At 40.3% G+C, this 27484-nt stretch overlaps 1 protein-coding gene across 2 annotated transcripts in view; it reads left to right on the top strand.

Moving 5' to 3' along the window:
• The window catches only part of LOC121907139 (receptor tyrosine-protein kinase erbB-4-like), a 349464-nt gene that overhangs the window by 195757 nt on the left and 126223 nt on the right, over window positions 1-27484 (top strand). For both annotated transcript variants that reach the window (XM_042426534.1, XM_042426533.1), the window contains exons 3-4: window positions 7979-8165; window positions 27309-27440. In XM_042426534.1, the coding sequence (XP_042282468.1) occupies window positions 7979-8165; window positions 27309-27440 (319 nt within the window). The remainder of the gene's footprint in view (window positions 1-7978; window positions 8166-27308; window positions 27441-27484) is intronic.

The following is a 27484-nucleotide window of genomic DNA, read 5'->3' as shown; positions in this document are numbered from 1 at the left end:
AACACAGCAAACCACTTTGTTTTCTACTTGCCACTCTTTTGCCACTCTCAGCAGTTCCTCTGCCAAGTTCTCTGAAGTGTGTCTGTCACTAAACTCAAAACAGTCCAGAAGATAGGACACCATTTTATAGTTTTCAGCGAAGTGACATGTAACAGACAAAGAAGTGGTGGCTCTGGATGTCCAGCAGTCAGTTGTCAGGGAAACTGCTGAAGACTTTTTAACCCTTTATTGCAGTGAAGCACATTGTCTGTCATACAGTCTTAGAATGGTTGTTTGGGAGTGTTTTCCTGCTTGGAAGAACATACATTGGATTGGGAGCATGGGTGTGGTTCCTAAATCCCTTGTCCTCCACGTTTGAGTGGTTGGAAATCTCTTGCAGTCATTCTAGACATTTCCTCATCAACTGTGTTCTGTCTTGCTGGGGTCCTGACCTTTGGCATGAATTGGCTTACAGAGCTCTGGGTTGCAATATGTCTGATGCCTGACAAGGGGCTGTAGACACTGCAGCAGCAATGGTTCCAGTAGATGGCGCACTGTCTTTTCCATGTTCATCAGCAGGCATGCTAATCTCTATAAACTGGTATCTGCATATGAATGCAGAATCTGTAAGCAACAGGACACGATTTTGGTACCCGAAGTTTTCTGGTTTCTGTTTGTAGCCTGTTTGTAGTCTGAGTAGTATTGAAAAATCACATTTGAGTGGGCCTTGGTTGCATGCAGGTAAACAGTCCCTGTGGAGAGCAAAAGAAGCAGAACGCATTGGCTGAAATCAATCTCAGAACCCATCGGCTTTTGTCTGATTATGATTTAGCTTTTTATTAGCTTTTTAAAAAAAAAAAAAATATCTGCATCCATATATGTACATAGAGATTAGCCAAAATGTCGTCTGGACTGTCTGAAGTTGCTAATTGGACTGTAAAACAATGACCAGCGCATGGAAGAGGAAGTCTTGGTCTGGATATCCATTATCCAGACATCTGCTTGCTATACTGGAAGCCTTAAAATATTGGCTATTGTCCCCAGAGGCTAAATCATTGTCAGAGAGACGGCTGATGGGTTCTGAGATTGCAGGCATGCTAGCTTGCCTTTTTTCTTCTAACTGCACTGTTGGATGTACAGTTCTCATATTCCTGTGAAGGTTGTTAGTAGACCCTGCCTTGATATGATAGTTTTATCTTACAAATTCTACATTCTGCCTTTGTGTTGTATTTTATTAAAATGCATCCAACTGCTTCTTCGTTTGTGATTGTCACTCGCCTTGTTTTCTGCTGTTCGGGCACTCCTCTCTGTCCTCTGTAGATGGTTAGGTGGCTAGACACCAGCCAACCTGGAGCGCTAGTATCTGCTGGGTGTTTCTAGTTGGATAAGGTTGATACAGGCAACAGCAAAAGTTGGGGAAGGTCTCATTTTTTAACTTGTGTTACAACCCGTTCATGTTGTATTGTTTTGTCCACCTTTGTGTGTTTACATGATTCTCTCCCTATTCAGCATATTCTTTCTGAGTTTGAACATCATGGAGTTCTCTGTCAATGATTCATGCACCTTACAGGGCTCTCTTGTCATCATGCTTGACAAGTAGACTGTCACGTTGTCACAACCAATAACACTCAAACACTGACTGAACACTACACATTGCCTTGGTGTACATGACATGCACACTCTGAACAGGGACTTCTCAAAGTCACCCATTCTTGCCAATCTCATTAGCAGGCGACAGCCCCTCCAATAATATCTCAAACAAAAGCCAGACACTCACATTAATTTCAGTAATATATTTCAGATAATCAAGGTGCTATAGCATTTTCTTTTATTTTATTCATTATATACTTCTGTACATTTTACTTGTTGCTCCATGCATATTTTTAAAAAGTAAAAGGGCCTTGCTTGCCATAAAATTTGAGAATTGTCATTTTATTTTCCTCATTGAAAGCATCAGTGAAATCCCTGGAAAAGCAGCTGGCATTGACCCTCTGTATAGAGGCAAGGGAAAGACATGGAACGCCAACAGAGAGGTTTATAATCTTTCATGTTGCTTGTTCTTTTTGCTTTTGTTACCATGGTCAACAAAATATCTTTCTAATCTCATGTGACAATTCCTTTGTACAGCCACACAAACACACACAGTGATTTATTTCATGAGAGCGTAAAATTTGTGATGTAAGAAACAGAAGGGATAGTTCCTATTCATCTTCAAAGATGAGTCATCATAATCATCTTGTCCAAGCAATGAAAGACACTTGAGCGATGCATATACATATACTCTTGCACACACACTCTCACACACACTCACACATCAAAGGCAGCATCAGCAGGTGTTTGAAGTGGCTCATATTGGGTTTGAGCCACTCCAGAGGGACTGAGGTGTTAGTGAGGAGCTGGCGGTTTGTGGGGCTGGAGGTGGGCACTTAGGCGACTTAAAGCAAAGCATGGCAGTGCTGCTGCTGTGAGTGAAAGAAAGCTCACAAATTCCATCAGAGAGAATACTCCTACTGGGAAATATTGCACTCACATAGCGCCAATATGATGATATAATAAAATCATATTATAACAGGCTTTCCGAGTGATATGAATTATGAAGGGTTAACACTCATGTATAAAGATTTAATGTCAGAAAGGAATGTCAGACAGTAATAAAGCCTTCACTTTTCAAAATGAGACAATTACCAGCTATATATGTTGTATATATATACAGGATGATCTCCTGGGAAAATGCAGGAAGATTTCCACACTTACACATGTAGGCACTCCATCCGGATTCTGTGTCTGTTTACAGATGTGGATGTGAGCTGAGGCAGAGGGTTTAGGGAAGCGATATGGAAATAGAGGATGAGGGCTTAGTGATGCAAGGCAAACCTTAAGCCCTCCCAAAACACTCCTGTGCATGTGACATCAATGACCGCGGCCCTGTGGAGCACATTGGTACACCTCAATATGTATGGAAATGAGAGACAATCATGCTAACGTATGTTCAGTCTCTTCAAACATGCTAATGGTGTCATTACACTTTCAGCCCTCCACCACCCCTCATCAGACCCTTTGCTGTCTCTCTCACTTTTCCTGAACTGGAACAGGTGTGGTTTTAATTATGCATTAAAATATACATAGACACAGTCTGATGTACTTGACTGAGCTCCTCCTCCTGCACTGTATCCCTCCTCTCTGTCTCTCTTCCCTTATATCCTTTCTCCTTCCTCCCTTCTCTGACTCTACCCCAAAACCTCCCTCCCCCTCCCTCTCTTTTAGAAGTTGGGGATTGAAGGACTCGATTTCAAAACCGCGCACGTCTCAGTGACTCAAGTGAGGGGTTTGTTCCGCTGCCACACTTCCGTTCACAAATGCTCCGGCTTGGGGAGGAGGGAGGGGGAGAAATCCCTGTTAATCTAGTGAATCTGGCTCTCTCTGTCTCTTTTGTTCACTGTTATTGGGACTCTGACGCATTGATCTCTTGGGAGGCAAGTGGGGTGTGTGTGAGGTGGGTGCGTGGTCGGGTGAGTGGGGTGGTTGTCACACACTTCAGTCTATGGGCAGTTGTATGCAATTTTAAAACAAAAGACTTTACACTTTACTAATTCACTAAAGGGATTACTGATTTTGCATCTTCCTGCAGTGCCTATATCATCATAATATGTGACCATGTTAACAACTGGAATAGAAAGTAAGACAGACAGCATTACAACTTGGGTTTAAGCAAGATAGAGCTGGTTCTCTGTCACATGTGCCCCATACATCTCTATCAGGAGCTATTTTTGCTGTGAGAAATTCGGGACAACAATGGGTCATGTTGTTATATTTAGCAGGTAATTTACTGCTCTAATTGTATTGTAGCTAAAAAGATGAGGCTGTGCAAATGACTCAGGAATAAATTTAGCACAAGCACACAGAAAAATGAAATTACATTGGCACCTGTGCCAAACTCCTGTGTATTAACACGTTTTTGAATATCAGATTTCAGTTTTATTCCTTCAGGGATTTGCGTGTGTTACAGCCTGCTTTAATTCAGGTTCCTGTTTCCCTGAAGTGGGCATATGGTGCACTTGGCCTGCACCAGTGGTGGTGTGGGGGTTGCTTGTTTTGTTGATCGGTGTTTAATGAAAGTGACCACGCAGAGCAGATTTGGCCATTAGCTCAGCAAGGGCCTGTAATCACTACAAGTTGTTTCCGTTTTTTCATGCAGTTCATTATTGAACAAACAATCTATGGAGAGAAAAGTGTGTGTACCTGCCATCTTCTTTCTCGCTCGTTTTATTTCCCTCTGCAAGGCTGCACTTTGGAAAGTATTGATTTGGTGGCTTGAAAATAACAAACCAGCAACTGTGCAAGTGTGGCAATAAACAGGCTCAGAAAATAAAGTGTAAAAAAAAGTGGTAGCAAGATGGTTGTTGATGTGAAGGATAGTTTATGGCGCAGTTCCCAGGGCAATGTCACTGGACTCCTTAGACTTGGAGCTTTTTGGTTGTCTTACAGGAATGCCCTAACAGGGTGAATGTGAATCATTCAGCAGACCTCAGCTCTTGGCTAGTGCAATAAAGTTTAACTCTTTGTTTACACTGATGGCACAATGTAGAACAAACACAAACATCAAAGTAGCTCTACATCTTGTAATCTTGTACTTAGTCATGCATGCACACAGGTCTCAAGAACCTACCATTATCTTCAGAGATTCTCTGAATGTTATAGAGAATATTACTTTTATCTACACAAAGTAGCTTATCTTCTTTTCCAGCTAGTTTTAAACAGATAGACGCATGCACACAAACACATACTGAGTATAAACTCCCCATCACTCTTCCACATAAATACACATAGACTCACCAGACTCTGACCCGTCTGTTTCTATTAATGGTAATCAGCAGGGTAATGATGACAGAGCTGTGACTGTGGCTTTCTTACTGGTGGCTGATGGCCATGGTCTCTGACAGCTGTCAGACGCCATGACTACGCTGCCAGGGCCCTCCTTAGGACTTATTTCTGCTCAGTACATCAGCTGCAACAGCTCTTCACACACAAACTTGTTGATTATCAGCATCAGCGGGCCAGCGTGGAAAGACTTCTCTGACCGCCTGTCTGCTAATGACAGCCACCATGATGGTGGATGGGAGAAAGAGGACACAGTCTGTCGCTTTGATTCATGCAATAGCAACTCCAACTGGGTGGCTCCTTGCCAAAGTCTCGACAGTCATTATATCCACTCCTAAACGTCATTTAAAGTGTGAAGCTGTGGCTGTCCTTGTGGCTCAGTCACCCCAGGCCATGCCTCAGGCATGAGCGCTGAACCCTGTGCCAAGTTTTGCAGTGCGGTCAGAGACCCTGGAGCAAATTCTCTGCACTCAGATGCTCTAACTCAGCTTACTGGCATGATTAAATATGTAGAAAGTGACCTTGAAGTTAGATGCTGTCAATGATCTCATGTACTTGTCATATACTTTTCCCCCTTCATGTTTTGTTTGTTTCTTTTTTTCTCTCTATTTCGTTCTCTCCCCTCCACTCCACTTCTCTAATTAGTAATACTGGGCACACGTTATAAATACGGTTTGTACAAGGATACAAGATAAACCCATCACTTGATTCTACTAAGTAACTCAAATTTGCAAGGGATTTGGGCATTTAAAAGGCACAATACATTACAATCTTGGGATAAATCTCAGTGCATGAAATGGCATTGATCTTCTGCACTGGTTCTGCAGGCTGCCTAATGGCCACAGCATGTATATACATGAATTTGGCCTATATGTGACTTCATTCAAATTTTGCAAAAATGTAGAGACATTGTAAAACTATGCACTGTATCCAATTGCTAGTAGTTGTTGTTGGTTAACAGACAGGTTAACAGAAAGTGAGCAGTGATGGGCTCATAGCTCCTAAGGCAACACGTCTTCATACCGAAACAACTCCAGTGACTCCCAAAATGACACATATGAGTGTTTTCAGCGCCCTCCATAGGACGGATGGGGACCAGACCACACAGGTCGATTGTACCTACACTCCAGAGTGACCCATAGGAGCGTTTTCAGAAAGACCCATAGGAACGTAATATGCCGCTTTCTCAAACCGTTACAAATCCCTGTTTAAAAATAATTATGCTCTATGATGTGACAATGTGGAGGTTAAGTGCTGGTCAGGTTTAGGCACAAAAACCACTTGGTTAGGGTTAGGGAAAGATCATGGTTTGGGTTAAAACAATCACTTGACATGTGGTTTACACTTCCTTAAAGTTACGCAACCTTCGTCGTCATGACAACAGTAAAACCACAATGTTAGATTTTTTTAAAAAATGTTCCGACCCCCAATTGGAAACACGACACTTGTGGTTGGAAACAGGAAGCGAACAGTCTCCTGCAGCAAAGTCCACTTTTTGTCACCTAACTATTTAGCCATCCACCCAACCGACCTCCTCCTAATAGGGCAAAATCATCTTATCACGTCCTCTAATAGTGACACTATCTGAACTGCGCCACTTCCCTGGGTCATAAGTACTTTGCAGCTAGATGGTGTAAATATTGCTGTAGATCATTTTTGCCAGCCTGAATTTTAGACATATACTGTTGTTTGTCTAGTGAGGATGGGCTGTCCAGGGAGGAGAAATGCCAGCAGAACAAAGAAAAAAAATATATAAGATGGAGCATCTTAAACACACAACAAAGATCTAGTTGGGTTGTGTTTTAAGAGCTTAATCTTTCCACGGAGGGCAGTGTAGTCGATTCTGCAGTACAGACAGACACAGAATTACCTAGAAGAGCTAAAATTTAGTTTTTTTATATCTTTGTTAACTTCTTCTTATAGTTGCCAAGACCTGAAGTTTGAAAGGGCATCATTTAAACAGCTTATTGTTAATTCATTTTCTCAGAGGAGCTTGTAATTGCTAGAATAATGAGATTAAATGGAGTATATTTCATTTGAAGTAAATCATTAGTGTACAACAAGGTTGAGCTACGTGTACAAAATTGTGGTTAAAGTAGGCAGACACTAGAGTTCAGGCTGCACAATGTATATAAAAAAAAAACAAATATAGCATAATGCACTTTGCAGGTCTGCCAACTGGGGGGTAGGAGGGTACTTTACTTGTACTTATTTTTGTTTTTGTTCACAATAAAATGAGCATTATTTGTGGTAAATTGACCCACTTGACCTCTTTCTGACCTTATGAACCAGCAACTTTTTCATAAGACTTTCTTCTTTTTGCTAATTTGTGTTTTTTGGGTAGCATTTTTGATATACACTCCAGATATTACACATATTTTTCTTCAAAACATAGGATAAGAAAGATCTATGCTGCTCACCAAGTTGCTCCTATCATCCAACACCCCCCACTTTAGTCTCACAGGTTTATACAAATAAATGTAATATCTGAATAAATCATCAACCCACTGGAACACTCATTGCAATGATTTGTTGTTGCACGCTTTCGGTTCAAACAGATGATGATCGGTGCGTTCACGGACAATCTGTGCCTCAGCTTGTCTGAACTGCTGTTTCTTTGCTTAAAAAACACAAATTTTACATCACAGGAAGTGAAGACAAAAAGTTTGCGTGAGAAAAAGCTTGTGTGGTGTGGGATCGTGAGATCTGTATCAATTGTGTAAGTGTCATGGTCAATGTGTGAGAGTTGGCAGCTCTGAATTTGTCAACTTGGGTGAACAGGTGGCTGTTTTTCTCTTCATCTCCCAGATCCTTTGTGCTTGTTTTGTACAGTTGTGCGTGTTAGCTGAGAACATTGCTGGCTAAACCCTGAACTCCTCAGACTCACACACTGGAAAAACATGAAAATGGTGTCATCATGGCCTGCTAGTGGGCACTACAGCTCAATAAAATACCTATAGCTTACCTGCTAAATCAATAATTTTAGATCCACCAAGAAAAATAGTTGTTTTTTTCAAGTCACGTCTTTCACATGACAGGAAATGTCCCTGAAGTGTTTTTTATGCAACATCTAAGCATCTAAAACACACGCTAACACCTCCCTTAATAAATCTGTCCACAGTCTATTCGAGAAGTGACAGGCTATGTGTTGGTGGCTCTGAACCAGTTTGACTACCTGCCATTGGAGAACTTGAGGATCATCCGAGGAACCAAGCTGTACGAGGACAGCTACTCCCTCGCAATCTTCCTCAACTACCGACGTGATAGAAACTTCGGCCTGCGGCAGTTGGGTCTGAAAAACCTCACAGGTGAGTGAATCTTTTCTGTAGTTGGTCATTGTTGTTACTGACTTTTGTCTGCTCTGTGTTTTATTGTTGGTATGTGAAGTGTCTGATTAACAACCCACTCAGCAATCAACCCAACCCTGTTTCATAAAGGTTAAAGACAGTGAATGGGATTGCTGATACAAAGAGTACAACAATAAGTACGAAAGCAGTGTGTGGATGGCTCTGTCTGTCTCTTTATGAGCAATGGATCCCTGTGCTGCTAGATTTCCTTCAGGCATCCTGACCCTAAGGTCAGAAAGAAATGAAGTTCTTGACTTGATAAATGTAGAGCTTTTCCACTACAGGGCTAAGTAGAGAATGTCAGGACCAACTCATGATGTGTGAAACACATGATCAGAGATGTCATTTACTCATTTTGAAGCTAAATCCAACCTCACAAATCTTCTGAGTGAGAGAAAATGGAGAGAGAAGCAATTTGTGTTTTGGTTGGATAACGATAAGTAGAATCTTTATCAGTAAGTCTTGGTCCGTTATGTTTAGCTCCGTAGTGCAAACACTGCAAATGTTTTCCCCATTTTTTTGCGCAATCATAACAGAAATGATTCCCCTTATTATCTTTTGCACATTGGGGAGCATGAGAAATGAGATTTGAATGATTTATTAGTTAGCACCACAAAGTGCATGCATGTCCTTGTTGATGAGCAATGTCAGTATAATGTGTTTTTAAAATGACTTTTGCTGCTTATCTCACCATTGGGATGAGCTCCCAGGGTAATCAGACAGGACTGGTGGCACACAGTTCAGAGAAAGCTTGCTTCCACCCAATGATGTTTTGGAAGTAATGTGATATAAATATATATGACATATAAGCATGATTTCATGAATGTCAAGGATACACTGAAGCAACATGAGAAAGACGGTGTCATCTGTTTGTGCTAGAGTTGTCAAGTACACTTTCTGTATTGAAAGATTACAATTTATTCAGAATTCATTTAGATTTATAAGGAAGAAGCATGGCACGGAGCTTGTGTCTCTGCTGCTTCCAAATCCTCTTTCTAAATAATTTAGATGTTTCTCATTGTTCTCTTCAACTTTTTCTTCCTGGTGATCCCCCAGAGTCGAAGGAAACAACACAGCCGTCCGCGAGTGTATGTGGAGTACAGTATGTGCTTGTGTGTTATGTTCCATCTTATATTCCTTCTTGCATGTTGCGATATACTTAGGGAATTGCACTTGTCCAGCACCACAGCTGCATTTTTGCCAAGCTGGTCCTTTTCATTGTGGTGCCAAGTTGAAGCCAGAGCTAAGGGAGCCAGGGCTGGACTCTGTGAGAGGCTGCTGTTTGATGTGCCATCCGTGGCCTCGAGCCATGAAGTAGAGGGGAAGTTATGCACAACAGCCATGGCCTGAATCTGCTCTTACTTCATAAATCTGACTGTTTGAGATTCACACTAGTATCTTCTGTTCTTGCTAACAAGTAGAATAGAATAGAATAGAATAGAATAGAATAGAATAGAATAGAATAGAATAGAAATAAAGCAGTACAGAACACTACAGTGGAGCTAAGATTACAGAAATACATGGAGGTAAACAGAATTGTATGTCAGCATATTGCTGACAGAAAAATTTGTTTTTCTTTGTTGTTATAATAACTTACTTTCATGTTAGGGCATTTTCCTTGTTACAAGACACCATCTAGAGGTCTTCAGTGGTCCCCTTGGGACAAGTCATTGTTTTGCAAGTTACAAATAAGCCTCACATTGTGGCTACAAAGTTCTAAGTCAAGTACCAAATCAATAACAACGATTACCAAATCAATTCAAGTTCTAAACTTTGTGTTTTGAGTCGCAAATAAGTCATTATGTGCCCCTCATGGAATTATTGCATATAACAGAGTAACAACAAGTAACAATTAGAAAAAAAAATCAATGAAAGGCAGAATGATCATGTGTGCATTGGTATGTATTATTCCTGTAACTAAAGTTAGGGTTTGATAGCATTTTATGAAATCAGGATCTAGTTTTGAATTCCTTACTAAATCAGTTTGTCCTCATCTTACAATATTATGACAGAAGCAAAAAATAACTAAAACTCAAATTATATCACTCAAATTATCAAAAATATTGATCTCTTGTACATGTTGTTGATTGAGAAGGCAGAAACCCTACAGTGTTGAGTGGCAGCATAATTATTGATCACAACTAATAGATAAAATGTGAAAATGAGATGGACAGCAGAAGATATATTGATTAAGTATGTGATTAACAGCCTAGTGACTTTTACACCTTATTTATCACAAGCTACTTGATCCGAATACTGAAGGTCTTGCTTCACGACTATTAAGTTGATCAGCTTAAAATATGAATATGATGTCAATGAAAGTTTACATGATATGTTTGAATAATGCATAATAATATAAATAACCCTAAATGGTGCACATTATGATATTGAGTATATTTTAAGAGGCAATGTTAATGTCCAAAGAAAATAGATATTGTTTAAAATATTTGCTTATTTATATTTTTTGTTACAAATAAATAGTTCATAAATAGCCCAAGTTCCAGTAGATTTTCCACAGGGCTCTTTAGGACTACAGTAGGTCTAAATTTTTTGACCAGTGAATATCAACTTATCTCAACTGTGAACTTGTCTTGGGGAGTCTATCATATCACTGCTTTTTGCATAGATGGCCCCGACAGTTAAACAAGCTCTTGCTTGAGGAAAGAAACAAGTCACTTGTGTCCCAGTTTGCTCTGTTGCAGTTGTCATCATTCTATAAGTTTGAATCATCAGGAAAGATCCGCTTCTGTACATCAAGCAGCACAGATCAAAACTCTTTCCTTCCTTCAAGTGCTTTGGTGAGTTCGGGGCTAGCTGTCCCATTCATTACAAGGCCTTTGATGTTGCTGTCAAATTAGTCCATCGTTCCTCTGCCAGCAGCTCCCAGGAGAAGTGTAAAATGATCGATATAATCCATAAGCAACATATATAAGAGGATAAAACATATTAACTACATAAGGGGCTAATCGAGAGAAGGCACAGTAAAAGACCCCTTCAGTGATGAAACCCACCCGCATTTCTACTTGGGTCGAAATTGCCTGGGATGAAATCAATTTGTCGCCAGTATATTGTAGCATTGCACTTATTGATTTTTCTGGTGCACTCTCTGCGAGCTGTGAATGAACTCTCTGGATTTGAGGGGACTGGAGGATGTGGTGGATGAGGTCTCTGGCTGAGCAGGGATAGGACTCCCTCCGATGCACCTTTCAATCAAGCTTAGCCAAGTTATCCTCATGAATATGAAATATAAGGCAAAGTCAAGCCGGGAAAAGTTGAGGGATGGTGTGTGTGCACAAGGGTGTATAGAAGTGAATAGCAAATGTAAAAGAGAGTCTTTGCATACATGTGGAAAGTTTAGTTGTGTTGTTTGTTTAATGTTAATGTTTTTGCACAGTGACATTGTGGGGACTCACCTGTCATTTAAAGACAAAAAGATCCACATAAGGTTATACATTTTTTAAAATGTTTTTGTCAACAAGTGAACCTAATGATTGCTGCAAACATGAATTTCTTTCATCCATGTAGCCAAAGAAAAGGGTTAAACAGAGCAACCTCTTGACATTTTTAGAGTTCATGACTTATAACGTCTCCCTTTCTGCTTAGGCAAACATTTTCAAAACTTCTGTCTGAATTCACATGGACACAGTATCCTTTCACGTGGTAATTACAACCTGCTTCCCTGGCAAAAGAATAACAGCCTCAAAAAGGAGCACAACGCAGATGAGCTTTCTTATTTAACACATTTTATTGCTCCCCCCCACTTTCCCCCATTTCATCCAGTATGATTTTTTTTCAGATTTGTTTAGTGTTGTTGATTCATTTTTCTAACCACCCTATGCCTGCGCTGCGTCTGTCCAAAATGAAGCATCCAATCTGAGGCCCCATCTGCTGAATGATCCTCTCTCATTGCATGCATGTACACAAGCCTGTGTTATACGCCAAGGCGTTATCCACTCCTTCATGGCCCATCTGCTCTCTCTTTATCTATCCCATTTTCTGTCTTTCTTCCATCTCTTTACCCCTCTTTCTTTGGCTCTCGATCTCTCATCATATTTCAGTTGGCTGTCTTGATTTGTCACATTGATGCCTTTCACACAAACGCATGCAATGTAATGTTTGTACCATTTTGTACTATATGTAACACCCTTTTGAGCACTCGAGTCTTACTGTGTTGTCCAAAGCCTACTGCAATTCTTTGAAGGTGAAATCTTAGTGAACGTACGCTGTCATCGGTTGAACGTGTTCTGTTCAGCATCTTGTGATGGCGATGTACAAGGGAAGCAGGGAAAGGATGGGATGGGGGAAGGTGAAAGGGACGATTACAGTCAGTGCATTTCCCCCAAGACAAGGGACTGCTGAGAGGGGGGCATAAAATTGCTGCCTTCTTCTGATCCTTGAGACTTCCATTCACCATCTCTACTAGGAGGAGAAAGAGCAATTCTGCCACAAGAGGCAAGCCTGGTTCAGTGCACGTCACTAGAATTCAGTCGGGCCTCTTGCCTGGCAGCCCACAGACCTCAGGTCTCCTTCAACTGTGTGTCTAATTGATTACTTCCCATGCAATTACTCCCGTGTCACACTCAATATTTCACTGCTCCAGGAAGGGGGCAAGAGGGACTTTCTTTTTGAAGGACGACATTCATATTGTCACATTTGTGAGCCCCTAATGTGGATCGTGAGGAAGCACATGTTAAATTGAAGTCCGGAACGGGCCATCAGTGGTGGTTGGTGTTAATTGATTGCTCTGTAATACCACTGTGTGACAGAGATAGTGAGACTATTAGAGCCAATGGGCAGTCTGTTATGCCACAAGAACAGCAGGGATTAATTTCTTTAGAAAGTTACTTTTGGAAGTTTTGTTTGTTTTCGTCACTATAACAAACAAACATGGTAAGCTAACATGGTAAGATACTATTTATTTACATGCTTAATATTTCCATACCTTTGGCCACCTCTGCCCATGATGGCCCAGTTTCTCTGTGTTTGCAAAATAAGTATTATATCCTCCATAATTTCAAATCTCACTTTTCAAATCTTACAATCCCTCCGTGCCTAATCTCACAATAAACTGTAACCAGGACAATTATCTGGATTATTTCTGGTGTACAGATCCATCCGCATAGCTGCTTACAGCGTGGCTTAAGGGTGCAGTGTTGCTTTTTTATTTGTTGTGTTCTCCACTCTTTAATAATGTGATGTTTCAGATTTCATAAGCAGAACATAACTGAGCTTTATGAAATATTAATGGACAACAAAAGCCCAACCTGCCACTAGAAAGGAGAACTAATAATACAAAATAGATCTTTACCAATTAAAAATGAGTGTGTGCGTCTTTGTCTGCGTGCATTTCACATATTATATTGCTGGCCTGTAGCACATTACAGTTTTTGCTCAAAATCCCCTTGTGTCAATCCAGGCTCCTTTTTTTTCATACAACTGTTACAAGACTTGATAACGTTTTAAACAACCATCAAGGCAACCAATATGACAACCACTTATGTCTACTGTATATTTACCTAAAACTGGACCTTTTCCTCACCCTGACTCAAAGAACAGGAGGATGTAAGAACAGTTCGAATAAAAGCTATAGGCCTTTAGAAACCATAAATAAAATGATAAAGGAGAGAGAGGAATTTGAAAAGCTTTTGAAAGGAAGAAAGATTGGTAATTGTTACATTTAGATCAAATGGACACGCTGTTGCTATTACTACAGTATTAAAGTAGCTCATATCAAGCCTTGAACTGACTCTCCATAGCGCAGTGTAGGTTCCTTGTTTTGATAATTATTATTCTGCTGGCATAATTGAGAGAAGAATACAATCACCCCTCAGCTTCAATCACCACATAGCTCTGATATTACAATCCCTATTGCATGTTTTTTGTAATTCCATAGAAAGAGCAGATTAATGATTGTAATCTTTAAGTCTTTTATGTCTGTCCTGAGCATTTGTTTGCTACCTTGTACAGGGATTGATACTAGAGCAAAGCACATCTAGCACTTAACAACTGACTTTTTTATATATTTCGGATCGGCTAGTATTTAAAATTAAGCAATATAATTACTTGCAACTTGTGTCCGTCTGTCTTCCATTGAAGGCAACATACTGTATCTCCCTGCCTCCCCGGAACTCTTTGCCTACAAATAAATAAATGACCGATAATTTTTATGTTGAGATGAAAGAACCCATATTTTCTTAACATTATATTCCTATGATAGCAATGTTGCATCTAACTGTGTAACTATCAGTTAAGGATGGATAAGAAAATGTTTATCAGACACAGCTTCCCTAAGACAGCAAAAGGCTTTTATGATAAACAACTCTGATCTTTCAAATTGTTTAATATCAGACGTTTCAAATCAGTGTGAAGAAAACACTTTCTGAAACAAAAGCTTTACTGGGATGTGTTTTCTTTTAGATGTGAATCTGAAATACAGACCTGTTAGTGTTTTATTTCTATTCTGGGGACAATTTACACCTTAGTTTTTTATGCACGCAAGCATGTTAGTGTGTGAATACATCAATACAGTAGTGCTCACATGTGTAGTATGTGTCTGTTTCCAATAAATAATTCATATTGCCTACGCTTATGATTGCATTTGGGACAAGCCTATGAGGAATCTAACTATCTTAACTGATTAAAAATATTGTCCAGTCCAAGCTTCCACCTCTGCCTCAACTTTCGTCAGCTTGAAAAAATATTCTGACTTGCCTAAACTTGTCTATATACCCTTTATTACCAGTTTGCCTTCCAAACTGAACCTCAACGGCCCGCTGGAAGTGCGAGCCAACTTTCACCTCATTAAAAGTTAAAGTAGGCGTGGAAGGAATTTTAATGCCAATTAATAATCAAAACACAGTCCCCTTCTCTCTTTCTCCAACATTCCCATCCCCCTGGGCTATGGCTTAGATCACGCTAAGATCTGCCATGATGTAGATGTAAAACTGGCTCAGAGACCAAGAGGACGCTGTTCACTTAGTTGAAATCTCATCTGAATTCTACCCTGTTGTTAAAGCAGGGAGTAAGGGACAGAGTCAGTGTGAGTGTGTCTGGTAGAGTATGTGTGCCAGGGATTAATTTGCTCTGTAGGTTACATATATTACCATGTGTTTCTCATCCACTTGAACTGCGTATTATTCAAAATCAGACACTGCAGATGTAAAGTATTAAATAAGTACAGTATGTAGTGTGTAACTATCAAACACTGTGTATTCATATGCCGTTATTTTGTATTTCTCTGCAGTCATACTGTTGCTGTTCTTAGCTTGAGTTTAATACTGGCATATTCATTTAGAACTGCAAACAAACACCTGTCCGGTTTCTTTACATTAATGGACCCCTGTCAATTAGAATTGAGAGAAACCTGCGCTTTGCAACAAGTTTGCACAGTATATTAACTCCTTTACTTAATCTGTTAACCCTGTAAACATAACAATCATTTTTCTTGTTTGTCCAATGTATACTCTGCCCACTTCTCTCTATTCATTCTTCTGCTTTTGCAAAGTAGCCCATTAATACAAACAGTCCACAAAACAAACAGTCACACTGTGATTGTCATGTTCAGTTTCTGTCACTGACTGGTTGTCATTGCGGCTTCTCCGTGTCAGCACACGGCTGTGCAGCCAGTTCTTACTTTGATTCTGAAGGCCAGACTGTGTTTCAGACAGGTCTTTGATGTCAGAGATGCTCAGTGCTCATCTCGGAGGAGGAGCAAAATGAGGGAGGAAAGCAAATAAAAAAGGAGCTGACTGGCAGCTTGGTGGGTCTCAAAAGCCACTGAGGTAAAATGTCACTTTCTATCAACTTCTGATATGAGGCCTAAATGGACACCTGTGACTTTGAGCAATAAAAGATAGGGGATGTGACGTGCTCTACATTAATATAAGCAAGCAGGCAGCAGAATGCCCTGTTGTTAATGGTAGTTAACTTCATTCTTTGTCTTTTGTTTGCTTTTGTGTTGGTGTTGTCTGTGTAATAATTGTCTGCCATCCATTTTCACAATGACATGTTGTAGAAGTTTTTGCTTTACAGAAATTATGTTGCTCTAGGACAGTGGTTCACCAGTCGATCTTTTGGCAAACAGGTCACTGCACCTATGTATAGTGGTTCAATCTTCACACAGCAAATGCATCTGTCCTGTTTAAAAAGTTACCAGTTAAATGGAGGGCCATGTTATTCTGGCACTGACAAATATATACACAACATAGATATGAGCATATCAGTTACAGAGAACATATACATTAAAAAGCTACATAAAAGGCCCGAGATTTCCAGTTGTAACCACCCATTTATATACTTATCACTGAGGCTTGCGTTCCATGAGTTTGAAAGAAACAGTGTTCCCAAAACCAATTTAATAACCCTGCCTCATTTCCAACACACACATGCACACACATATTACCCTCCAACCCTACGATACCTCCCCTTTCTCCCCTGGCAGCTTAATAATTAATATGCTTATTTTTTGCCTCTTAGGCCGAAGCCTTGGGTAAGTGGAGCAGCTATTGATGGGAGCAGTGGTGGGTAATGGAACATGAAAAGGACTTTTCTGTTCATCTCAGGTCTCCACAGAGATATGGTGGGTGTTACTGTATGCAACACCAAGCATGACTTCACCAAATAATTTTTTTTCATCAGAAAGCGTTCCCTGCCACCTCTCCATGGTGCATTTATTTGTTATGGGGCTAAAACGTTCTGACCTCCATCGATACTATTTTTCTGACTCTGTCAATTTCCACCATATTTACAAGGTGGTCCCTTTTTTGATAATGTCATTTTTTTTTTTTTTTTCTATTACAGCCTGTTATTGCAACAACCAAGCTGCTTATTGCACACACACATCAATGATGCTCTATCACGGATGTGTTCTGAAAGCATTTGATCCATAGTTGTGTACTCAGACAGTTCCTGCCCACATGTAGGGTGGTCTCTCACGCATATGAGCATGACATTTACTTACAGGATGGACACAGTTGGTAATGATGGCTGATTTCACAGAAGATGACCTTACCTTGGAGACAGTGAAGATGATGGAAACAGCAGTAAATTTACGTGGTGTTTTGGACACCTCTTTTGATATTATTATATACATCATTTGATGTTATTGGGATTCTAGAGGAAAGGGGAGCAAGAGGTTAGTTTATGCAAGGTGCAAATCAATGACAATCAATTAAGGGAAGGTTATCTACTCTGCTGCACTTTGATGTTTTTTTAATGTTTACCACCACTCAAAAATGTGTTTTGCTTATTACTTCACTTGGATGTTTGAGTTTCACTTTGCAGAATGACCTAGCAGTTATAAAATCTCTTAATATATATTTACATGACAAAAACAATAGGTTACTGTTGGAAGTTTGAAAACATCCACTTCCACCTAAACCATCCACCTGTTAGCCTGGTAGGCCTTCTCTGGCTTTTCCCAGCCTGTTCCTCTTTAGCATTTTAGGTTTTATTTTATGGGTAAAAAGGTGGATGACAAATCGTTGCAAAGTAATTAAACAGTTTGTGGAAATGTATGAGTGTGGCACCACTAAACAACTTTGCCATGGATCTCCAGGTGTGTTGCATCAGTGGCTAATAACAAATCATACCTATATCTCCCCTTGTGTGACCTCAGTACTGACCTTCTGATCTCATCCAATACATATCCGAATTTACTAAACTAAAAGACAGTATGTTGTCATTATGTTAACACATTTAGAGGACTATGTACAGCTTTGGCAGCAATGTGCACTCTCTGAATGCTTCGTAGATTCACTTTTAATATACGGTCTTGTGGGTGGATTTTCCCACCTTGGCTGACACATGCCATGTAAGAGTGCTGTGTGAACAAAGTGGGAGCCATGGCCTGTAGTGTGTTAATGTCTCTCAGCAGGCCTGGAAAAACAAGGCCTAATGACGTGTTGTTGTCTTAGCAAACCATGCACTAACTGTAGCCAGCTTCCTCTATGGTAAAACCAACATACTTGGTATGCTTGTGTTAAGATACACTCGTTCTCCCCTCAATTTCTCCATCTTTCCCTCTCTTTCTCTCTGTCTCTCAGACCCTGTTTTGTTTTGTCCATTGCAGGGAGTGTGGCTCATTTTAATTCAGCTGGCAGGCTGATCACACATCAGCCTTGATAAGCTAAGTGGCCCTCAGCAGGATCAATTGAAGGTCCTTTTACTCTTTTTTAATCACTCACTTGTTTGTCCACCTGATAATCATTTCTGTCGTTCTTTTTTGTCTCTTTCTTCATTTGTTTGCTTTGTTTTGTTTTTCTTTCTTGCTCATAGATTTATCTAATCTCAAGGTATTGTAATATGTCTCCTCCTCCTCCTCCGTCCTTTCCATAAAGCTCAGATTACCAGGGCTTTATCACAGTTTAAGTTGAAAACAAGCAAGGATGCAACCTCACACTCCCCCATAACCATTCTGTCATGATTTAATTTTTTCCTCTTGTCATCTTTAAGCAGATGCTTTGCCTTTGCTCGGGTATAATTCCATAATCCCTAAATCTCAGCCATTTTTCATAAAGACTCATAGGAAACAATTGCGTGAGGGATGGGCCAAATTTAATCAGCAGCCTGTGAATGCAATTATCTTGGTGGAGGAGAGGCGTATGTTTGGGGGATGGGGGCCATGGCCGACGCCCCCATGTCATCTACTATGCCTCAGCAAAGATCTCAACAACATTCTCCTTCAGAGTGACACAAAGGATAAAAAGGATTCATTTTATGACTAAGGTTTGACCAATGTATCCGTTTTTTTATTTTTAAATATCAGCTCAAAAGAATTTTCTGATGACAAATTCAGTTTAATTATTATTATTTTGACTAAAATTGACCTATATTGAGGTTGAAATGCACCACTGGTGGAGTACAAAATGTGTTTTCCTTACATATTCAAATTAAATGGTGTATATGTGTTATATTGAGAAATAAATGAGCAGTTATCAGATAATCACACCTTACAAATTGTTCCATTATACCAGTACCTCAATAATTTTCTGTACTCCAATGTCAAATGTATTGTTTCTTTACAAATACCATTTTTTTGCACAACCCCTGCTGTGCATCCAGGCAGTTATTTTTCTTCTTCTGTTCTCTCTAAGCCACCTCTCTCATCTCCTCCTTTACCATTTATTGTTACTGTTTTATCCACAGCTCTTACCCCTTTTCAGGATGATTTATGTCTTCTCCACTGCTGTCTTTTATTTATCCTCAATGTCACTTATTTTCAGCTGCCTTTATATGGGGCTCCACAACTTGTTTTCCACCCAAACAGTCGACTGCCAGGCAAGGAAAGATAGAACTCTTAGCTTCAATGAAGTAACAGGGTAACGCTTTATTTCAAGGTCAGACCTTGGTGAGACTAACAGTTTCAAATTCAGCTTTTTGCAATGAAGTGGAAGAGGCTATTCATCACCCCCCAAAATTTTCCATTGTGTACATGATGCTATGCATGTGAATGTCAGTCATCATGTGAAAATTAAATGTGCATTTAATGTGTAAGGTCCCTCCACATACATATGCACATGGGAATAGGCAGATACACACAGTACATATTTACTCAGGAGGAAAACACTCAGCTTTATGTTTCTTTCTGTTCAATTTTTAATGTAAAAAATCTTTAATATCTCCTTTTTCTTCCATTTGAGTTTTCTTTCAATCTCCCAACATGCTGCCATCTATTTGTTTTGGTCTTATAATACATCTCTCTTCATAAACCTTTGCTAGTTCTTCCCTGTCTTCTACCAACCCGACAATGACACACACACACACACACACACACACACACACACACACACACACACACACACACACACACACACAAACACACCGCCCACGCCACTGCTTCTGACCGCAGTGTGTTCAGAGGCAGTCAAATCCCAGTGCTGCCATCTCTCTGGTGAACCTCTCGTAAAGCACTTTGATGTAGTCGAATTAATGTAGTTGTTCTTTTCAGGTCAATAGTTAAACACATAAAAGTGCAATTACATTCGAATGGGTACCACCATTTTGCTTGGGGACTGCGTTAAAATTGCATGGCATTCCTGTGGGAGGTGCTGCATCCTTTGACCTTATGAGATGAGATTAGAGAGCTGACAAAGTTTGTGATGCATGCTGAGATACACCTCACACACAGAAGTTGAATTAAGGAATGCATTGGTTAATATGACACTGATATTGATATGTTATTAGATTCCTATTAATTGGAAATGTCAGCCAGATAGGAGAGCATTACAGTAACAGTAAAGCCTTGAAGTATGCATCTGTCTGTCTGTGTTACTCAGAAAGAGAAATAGTTTGATAACATACCTACATGATCCTTAAAGTTTTGTTCTGAGTCAGAGATGACACCGTGATTTACTTGCGTGTTGGCTACGGGTATGTCCTTGAGAATTAAAATTGTTGCCACTTTCTCTCTCTGAATCTTAGAACATAAAAATAACTTATACATTAAAAGGTTTTGTGACATCCAGGCACTAATATCTTAAATACATCTAGAAAGAGCATTAATTGGTACTCTGTCATCAAATGACACAGCCACATAACGCTGTGTGTCATCAACATAGCGATGAAAAGAGATACCATGGCTCCTGATGACACCAACAAGAGGTAACACACATTGCCTTAAAAATAATGTAGTGAGTTACCAAGTTATACAGCTCATCTCAACAGGGCCAAATCTATCCACAAGCATCGAAAAATTAAGGAAATCATGAACGACTTCTCTTGACTTCTTTTCTATTGTATAAATCCACACACACAGTCTTTTAATTTCACCAAAGCCGTATACGCAGACACACTGATGTTCTCTCTCTTTTTCTCTTCCATGTCTATACACACAAATGCGCAAGACAAATTCAGGCACTCATGCAATCACTCTTCCTCTTTTTCGTGTCTTTCACCCACATGCATGCATAGACAAAGACACACACATACACTTTACATTCAGAATCTGCAAGCATTTCCTTGAGAACAGAGGGGGCTGGAGGGCGAGGATGGAATTGTGCAGTAGCAGCAGATGATGGATGGGAGGGGATATCACCTATTTGTTGAGCAAAGGCAGAGCTTTGCTGTCCTGACATCTCCTGTCGGCAACTGAGCAACTCAGAGCACAGTGATTGACGCGGCGCTGTGCGGCAACATAAGCGGTGTTGGAAAAGTCTGCACAAGAAATGTCATCTCTTAAAGCGTATTGTTGGTTGTTTATCAGTGTTGTTATTAGTTGGAGTTCGTGGGGGCGTTGTTTTTTTTTTTTTTTTCTTTTTTTTTCTTTTTTTTCAGTAGCAGTGCTGATGGTTCTCCTCGAGGCCGGGGCTTTTGGAGCGGCTCTCTATCAAGTGATTCTTTCATTCATCCCACCATTGTTGTATATGAAGTGGTCCACATTCAGTCAGCAGCCTGGAGTGGATTTCTTTTAGTGCAAGCATCAGTGTTTTATTTTTGCATCAAAATCAGATCGTAGATCAATGTTTCAGGTTTGAGAAACAGAAGTGGATCATTGTAGTTATTAGTGAATGAATGTTATCTCTCAACGGAATGTGTTGTTTTTTCACCCACCTACAGTGTTTCCTACCTTTACCTTATTATGCATCACAGGCTAATTATACTTTTAGTTTTTATAACATGCTGTCAACTTGTTCTGTGATGAATGAGTGAATTTAAATGAAACAGCTGACTGTTTTTGTTTACAGTTTGCAATATTATTGTGCAGTTTATTAATGTACACGTGGATTTTCTTCAGTCCAGGCATGCTAAAGAAACACACTTCATTAGGCTATCTGTTCTTTCACTGTAAACCACATGGTTACCTAATGAGCTTCATTTATGCCCACACTTCACCTTATCTCTAAAGGCAAAATCAGAACTTACTGGTTCCTTCAGCGGGAAAGTGTGTGCCACACACAGCTGTCTCCCCCTCTCTCCTGCATGTCAGTTGACAATGGACGTACCGGCGGTGATTAACTTATTTAACAGTGCGCTGTTTGACACACTTGCGAAGAGGAACATCCTCTATGAGTATCCAACATGACTGGCCATGAAACCCAAGCATCATGTAACTAGTTTAGTTATGACGGACAGTCAGGCTGATCTCATACAGAGTCCATCAGGTTGCTAATTCATCTTTGTTGTTGTTATTTAGAATCCAGCGGGGCAACAAAAATTGCAGGGCTTAAGATCCTCAGCAGCCTCAAAACTACAGCTGTGCCTGTACGTCACCGTGTGTAAAAGCTAACACAGCTGCGCATAAGAGAGCTTACTGGTACCATAGGGTGAGAGCACATGTTGCACAAAGCTTCCCTCTCTCTCTTCTGTATGTCAGCGGACCCTGAACTTGAATTTACCGACGATAATGAGTTTATGTTTTGATTTTTAACAGTGGCTCTTTGAAACAGCCTTCTGGAGGAAACATAAGCAAAGCGTTTGGTCAAGGTGAGGGTACTCTCCGTAGGCTAAACAAACAAAAACATGGAACCACAACCTGACATTAATCAGAATTATGTCACAAAACATATTCATGCCTTGCTGGCTGATACAGAACAATTACAATCACCAAAACAATAGGAGTAATAAAATGAATGAAAATGGGGTGTCCATATTTTGTTTGGCACTCATTAAATTTTTGACATTACTAACATTTAAAATGTTGATCCCTGGAGCCCTGACAATGTCCTATATTCATTCACATATGTATATCTATTAAAAAGAAAAAAGATTACAAAATTTACTTTTTTTTCATAAAAAGTCACCTAAAGCATGTATAGTACGCAAAATGATGGCATTTTTGAATAGCCTAATACATGGCATGCCTGAGTAACACATACAGCGACTATGCCATAAGCCTATAAATTAAGGAAATTAAAAAAAAACAACAAAAAAAACAAAAACAAACAAACAAACAAAAAAACAAGGGTTCAAAGGGTTACACCACTTTGAGCTTCCCTGTAGAACTGCTTACTGAATATCTTATTTTTTTCTTGTTGTTGTTGCTGAATCAATAGTTGGGGATGCTGAAGTGGACGAGCAACAGAGCTACTGTAATGGTTAACAACCCTATTTAGAATTTAGACAAACTGCACAGTCTCAGGAAAGTCTATAGTGTTTCCCAGCAACACCTTGCTCGTTGTGGTTTCCTCTCAATTCTACCTCAGAGATCCCAGACAGTTTACTGTTGTTTGCCACTAAAACAGTCACTGATAAAGTGTTTTACTCAAGCGATTCATGATAGCAGTTACAGAGGGACGGCAGAGCAGTGCTGACATTCCCCGCCCACATTTACCCAGCTCTTTTAACAATTCAAATTAGTGACCTTCTGGTTGCAAGCTCACTGATAAAGCACACTGATAATTTAATTGATGCTCATGGCAAGTATAATGACTCATTACTGCCAACCCTGGGCCATGTGTGTAAGTGTGTGCACATGAATGTGTTTTTGAGCATGCTTCCTCCCGTGTGTAGACTATTCATGTACACTCGTCTCTTATTTTGGCACTCCTGCCAGTCTGCCTGTTGAGCGCAGTCTAGCAACAACTTTAGCTTTGCGTTGCTTGCGGGGTATACAGCGGGATCTGCGCCCCGGCATTTAGCCTCTTTGACCCAGAATGCATCCTCATCTTCCTGCAGAGTTTCTCTCCTCTGCTCCACTGAGCTGATAGCAGCACTGAGCCGAAACCAAGTTGAAGCTCTCAGAGTCAATGAGACAGCACAGTGGAGACCCAGGGTAAAATCCCCAGTCCCACTGCTGGAGAAAAAGAGAAACTCCTCTGTCGCCCTGATTGAATACCTGTCTGTCTGCTGTAATTGCCTGACTGTTTGTCTTTCTTAATTTCCTGCCGCCTCTTCTGTCTTTTTAACTATCATCTAGCTGACTGTGTTTGCTCTTACTTATCCATCAAGTCAGTATGTTTTTCCTCATGTTTGCGCACCTGCCTGTGCCAGACAATATGAAAAAGACTAAAGTTCAGATATTGAGTGTGGTATGTATTGATGGTAGTAGTTCAGCACAGGGATCTACTTCAGTATACAGAAGAATAAACACTATTGTGGATATTCAATAATGTGGTCTTCCAACACTGGAGCAAATCAACCGTTTATTATTGTGCCTCTGTTGTCCTACATATTTCTTCATTAAACAGTCCACACAACGCTTATTAATTCACTCTCACAAACTCATTAATATGGCTTTTTTTCTGATCATTGGTTTGCTATTTGCCTCCCAGTCTTAATCAAACTCATCCCCACACTGCAATAAAGAAAGAAAATCACAACAAGCACTTACCATCAAAATAATTGCCTGCATGCATTTGTTCTGCCTCCCTGAATTTCATATTGTTTTCCTCCAACGGTCATGCGGCCTGATATTGTCGATTGCTGTGCCTTTTGAAGCCATACCCTCATTCAGAGAAGTTGCTCTCGGGACGAGGCAGGAGGGGAGGGGGTAGTTTGGAAACACGAGCTGTAGCTATGTGAGCGAACTAATTAAGACATTTTCTCTATCCACTAAACAATCAACAACAGAATTTAACTATTGATCTCCCCCTGGCCACCGTCTGCACACCCAGCAAATGTGCAAGCCAAGCATTTACACGTAATGAAAGCAAAGCCTGTATGAGTTTTGCGTGCTTTCGGAGGCATTCTGTAATATGTGTTTGTTAATTATTCATATCTTGTGACAGAGGCCATGGGAAATGCCAGAACTTTCCCGGGCAAAGCGCCAGCCAATTAAACTGTTATCCAGTGTCTTGAAGTTGGTCATGTCACACTTCAAATTAGTGTTTTATGTGTACAATACATATCCAAGTGCACCATGTGTGTGTAAAAGCATTAGCAAACAGTGAAGCCCTCTGGATGGTGTTGACGGTCACTTGTTGTGACAGTGTTGAACAATGTGTTTTGTTTTGTTTTTGCCTTCTGTGGGTTTGAGAGTGGATGCTCCTCACTTCCAGCTGGAATTAGTCAGAAACACCTCGTCTCACTTGTTTACCACACACAAGAATCCTGACAATTCATTTCTGGCTATGTTGTTACTTATTAATTCAACTCAATTGTTTATATTTGCATATTAGATCCATGAATAACTGTGGTTGTAGCTACGTGGCCTGCTGGTGAGTATGGCTCATGTTTAAGGATGTGACGAAACATTTATCTGTGCAATTAATGATGGACAGCATTGCTATTTCTGCCCAAGGGACCCCAGAAATTTAGGTATAGTTTCAACAGGTTTTCCACGCTCATTTGAGAATATTCAAATTCTCAAATCCTGCTGCATAATGTCGATCAGGAAGTCTTGAGCAGAAAAGCAACGCCCTCCCCTCCGCCCTTGAGTGCGTGAGCTACATAATGATTGAACTCAAGGACTTTGCAATGATTTTCAAGGTATGTTTAGTGAAATTAATAGACCCCAAAAGTCACTGAAGGTTAAGGAAATAAATCAGTTTCAAATACACTTTAATGTGGTTGAATTTTTTACTCATTGTGGTCATATGATCATGTTGTCAATTGCTGCTATGTGTCACCGTTTCCTCAGGATGTGAAGCGAAGATAAATCAGAGACAGAGGCAGGCAGCTTGTGTGATAGTTCTTTATTTACATTTAAATTAAGGACATTCATTAATCCAAACTTTAATGAAGAAAAAACATACATTAACAAGGACTTTCAAAGCCCATTGGAAGGCACTTCCAGTAACTGTTGCATAGAGATGGCATTTACATTTAAATGTAAATGTGGCCAAATATGTCTTGGATATGTTTACACCTGAATTTGATATATTTCGGCACCAATTACAATCTGACCAGCCAGGATGAAGGTGAATACCCAGAGGATGTGAATGTATCTTGCTTAACCAGAATCGAGATGTCCTGCCGGCGTTTTTGTCATTGCTTTGTCTGCTGGTTTGTCCATTGCCCCAGTTTGCCAGCAGCATCCCATTGTGCAAACAATTTGAATTTGAGACGTGGCCTCCTCCTAGCCTAGCGATATTGCTCCTGTGGTGAGAGGCAGGATTAATTTCTCTCCCTAACTCCCACCACACATGCAGAAAGATAGAGAGGGAGAGCTGAGGTTGGGGGATGGGGAGGGGTTTGCAGGTAATACCTACCACCTATTATCCAAGGAGTATCATTTAATCGGGCCTTTGTGGGATGATATTGTATTTTGCCGTTTCTGTGTGGTGCTGGCAGGGTGCCTCGTATATGATTATGTGTCTCATCGGTTTTTAGCCCTGTGTCAGTAATCTGTTCGTAGGAAGATAGAGAACACACAGGCTCTGTAAATAATGCAAATCTGCTACTGGGCTTCACTTTGTCTTTCCTTCTATCCATCCCTCTGTGGCTTTCTCCCATCTTTTTTGTCTCTCTTTCTTCACCACTCTGTCTCTCTCACACAAAAGTCAGGATTAGGCTTTCTCTAAAGTCCTACACAACAATAATCGGAACCACCATTCAAATCATTCAACAGACTGTGTGTGTGTGTGTGTGTGTGTGTGTGTGGGTGGGTGGGTGGGTAGGTGGGTGAATGGAATCAACTTTTGCTCCAAGTCTGGTTCAGCAAGGTAATACATATTATGATGGGAAGATATTTGTCTTTTATTCCACCACCTAGATATAATATAAAATTACAAACTTGTTGGAGTTGTTGTGCCTTACCGGAGCTTAAATCCCAGATGGATTTAGGGTTGTGATGGTAGTGGGGCATAACTGATTCTGTCTGCTCGCAGCGTGGGAAGAGAAAGAAGAGGAAAAACAACAAAATGGAAAAAGATCAGAGGTTGTAATAACAGTGATATGACATGGCTTCATCCTGTCTGCCTTATGACAACAACCATCATCAGATGTGTGTCCCAAGGTTAGCTGCTCCCCCTAAATCCCGACCCTGCTCTTGCCCTCAGATGGAGAGAAAATGATAAAACTGCCTCAACCACACTTCTTCAGCGATGTTAATGATTTTGACTTCAACATGTAGTGTCTAGCCATGTCTGTGGAACTTGTAAGCCTGGTTAAAAAGGAGCCTGATAGCATGATTTCTGAATTAGTGTGTGTCCTTCAGGCAGAAACAGTTAAGTACCCAGAGAACTTTGTAAATCCATATTGAGTGTGTGCTCTCTATCTTCTCCACAGAGATCCTGAGTGGAGGTGTGTACATTGACCGGAACAGGTTCCTGTGTCATGCAGACACCATCCATTGGCAGGACATTGTCAAAAATCCACGGACCCATTCTTTGGTGGTGCCCACCAACAGCAGTGTCATGTGTAAGTAACCAAGCAAGCACAAATGTATGAGAAAAAATTATTTG

This window comes from Thunnus maccoyii, chromosome 11 (genome assembly GCF_910596095.1).
Source record: "Thunnus maccoyii chromosome 11, fThuMac1.1, whole genome shotgun sequence".
In the NCBI taxonomy this organism is placed as follows: domain Eukaryota; kingdom Metazoa; phylum Chordata; class Actinopteri; order Scombriformes; family Scombridae; genus Thunnus; species Thunnus maccoyii.
Note: the sequence above shows the minus strand (reverse complement) of the source record. Positions and strands in the feature narration are given on the sequence as shown.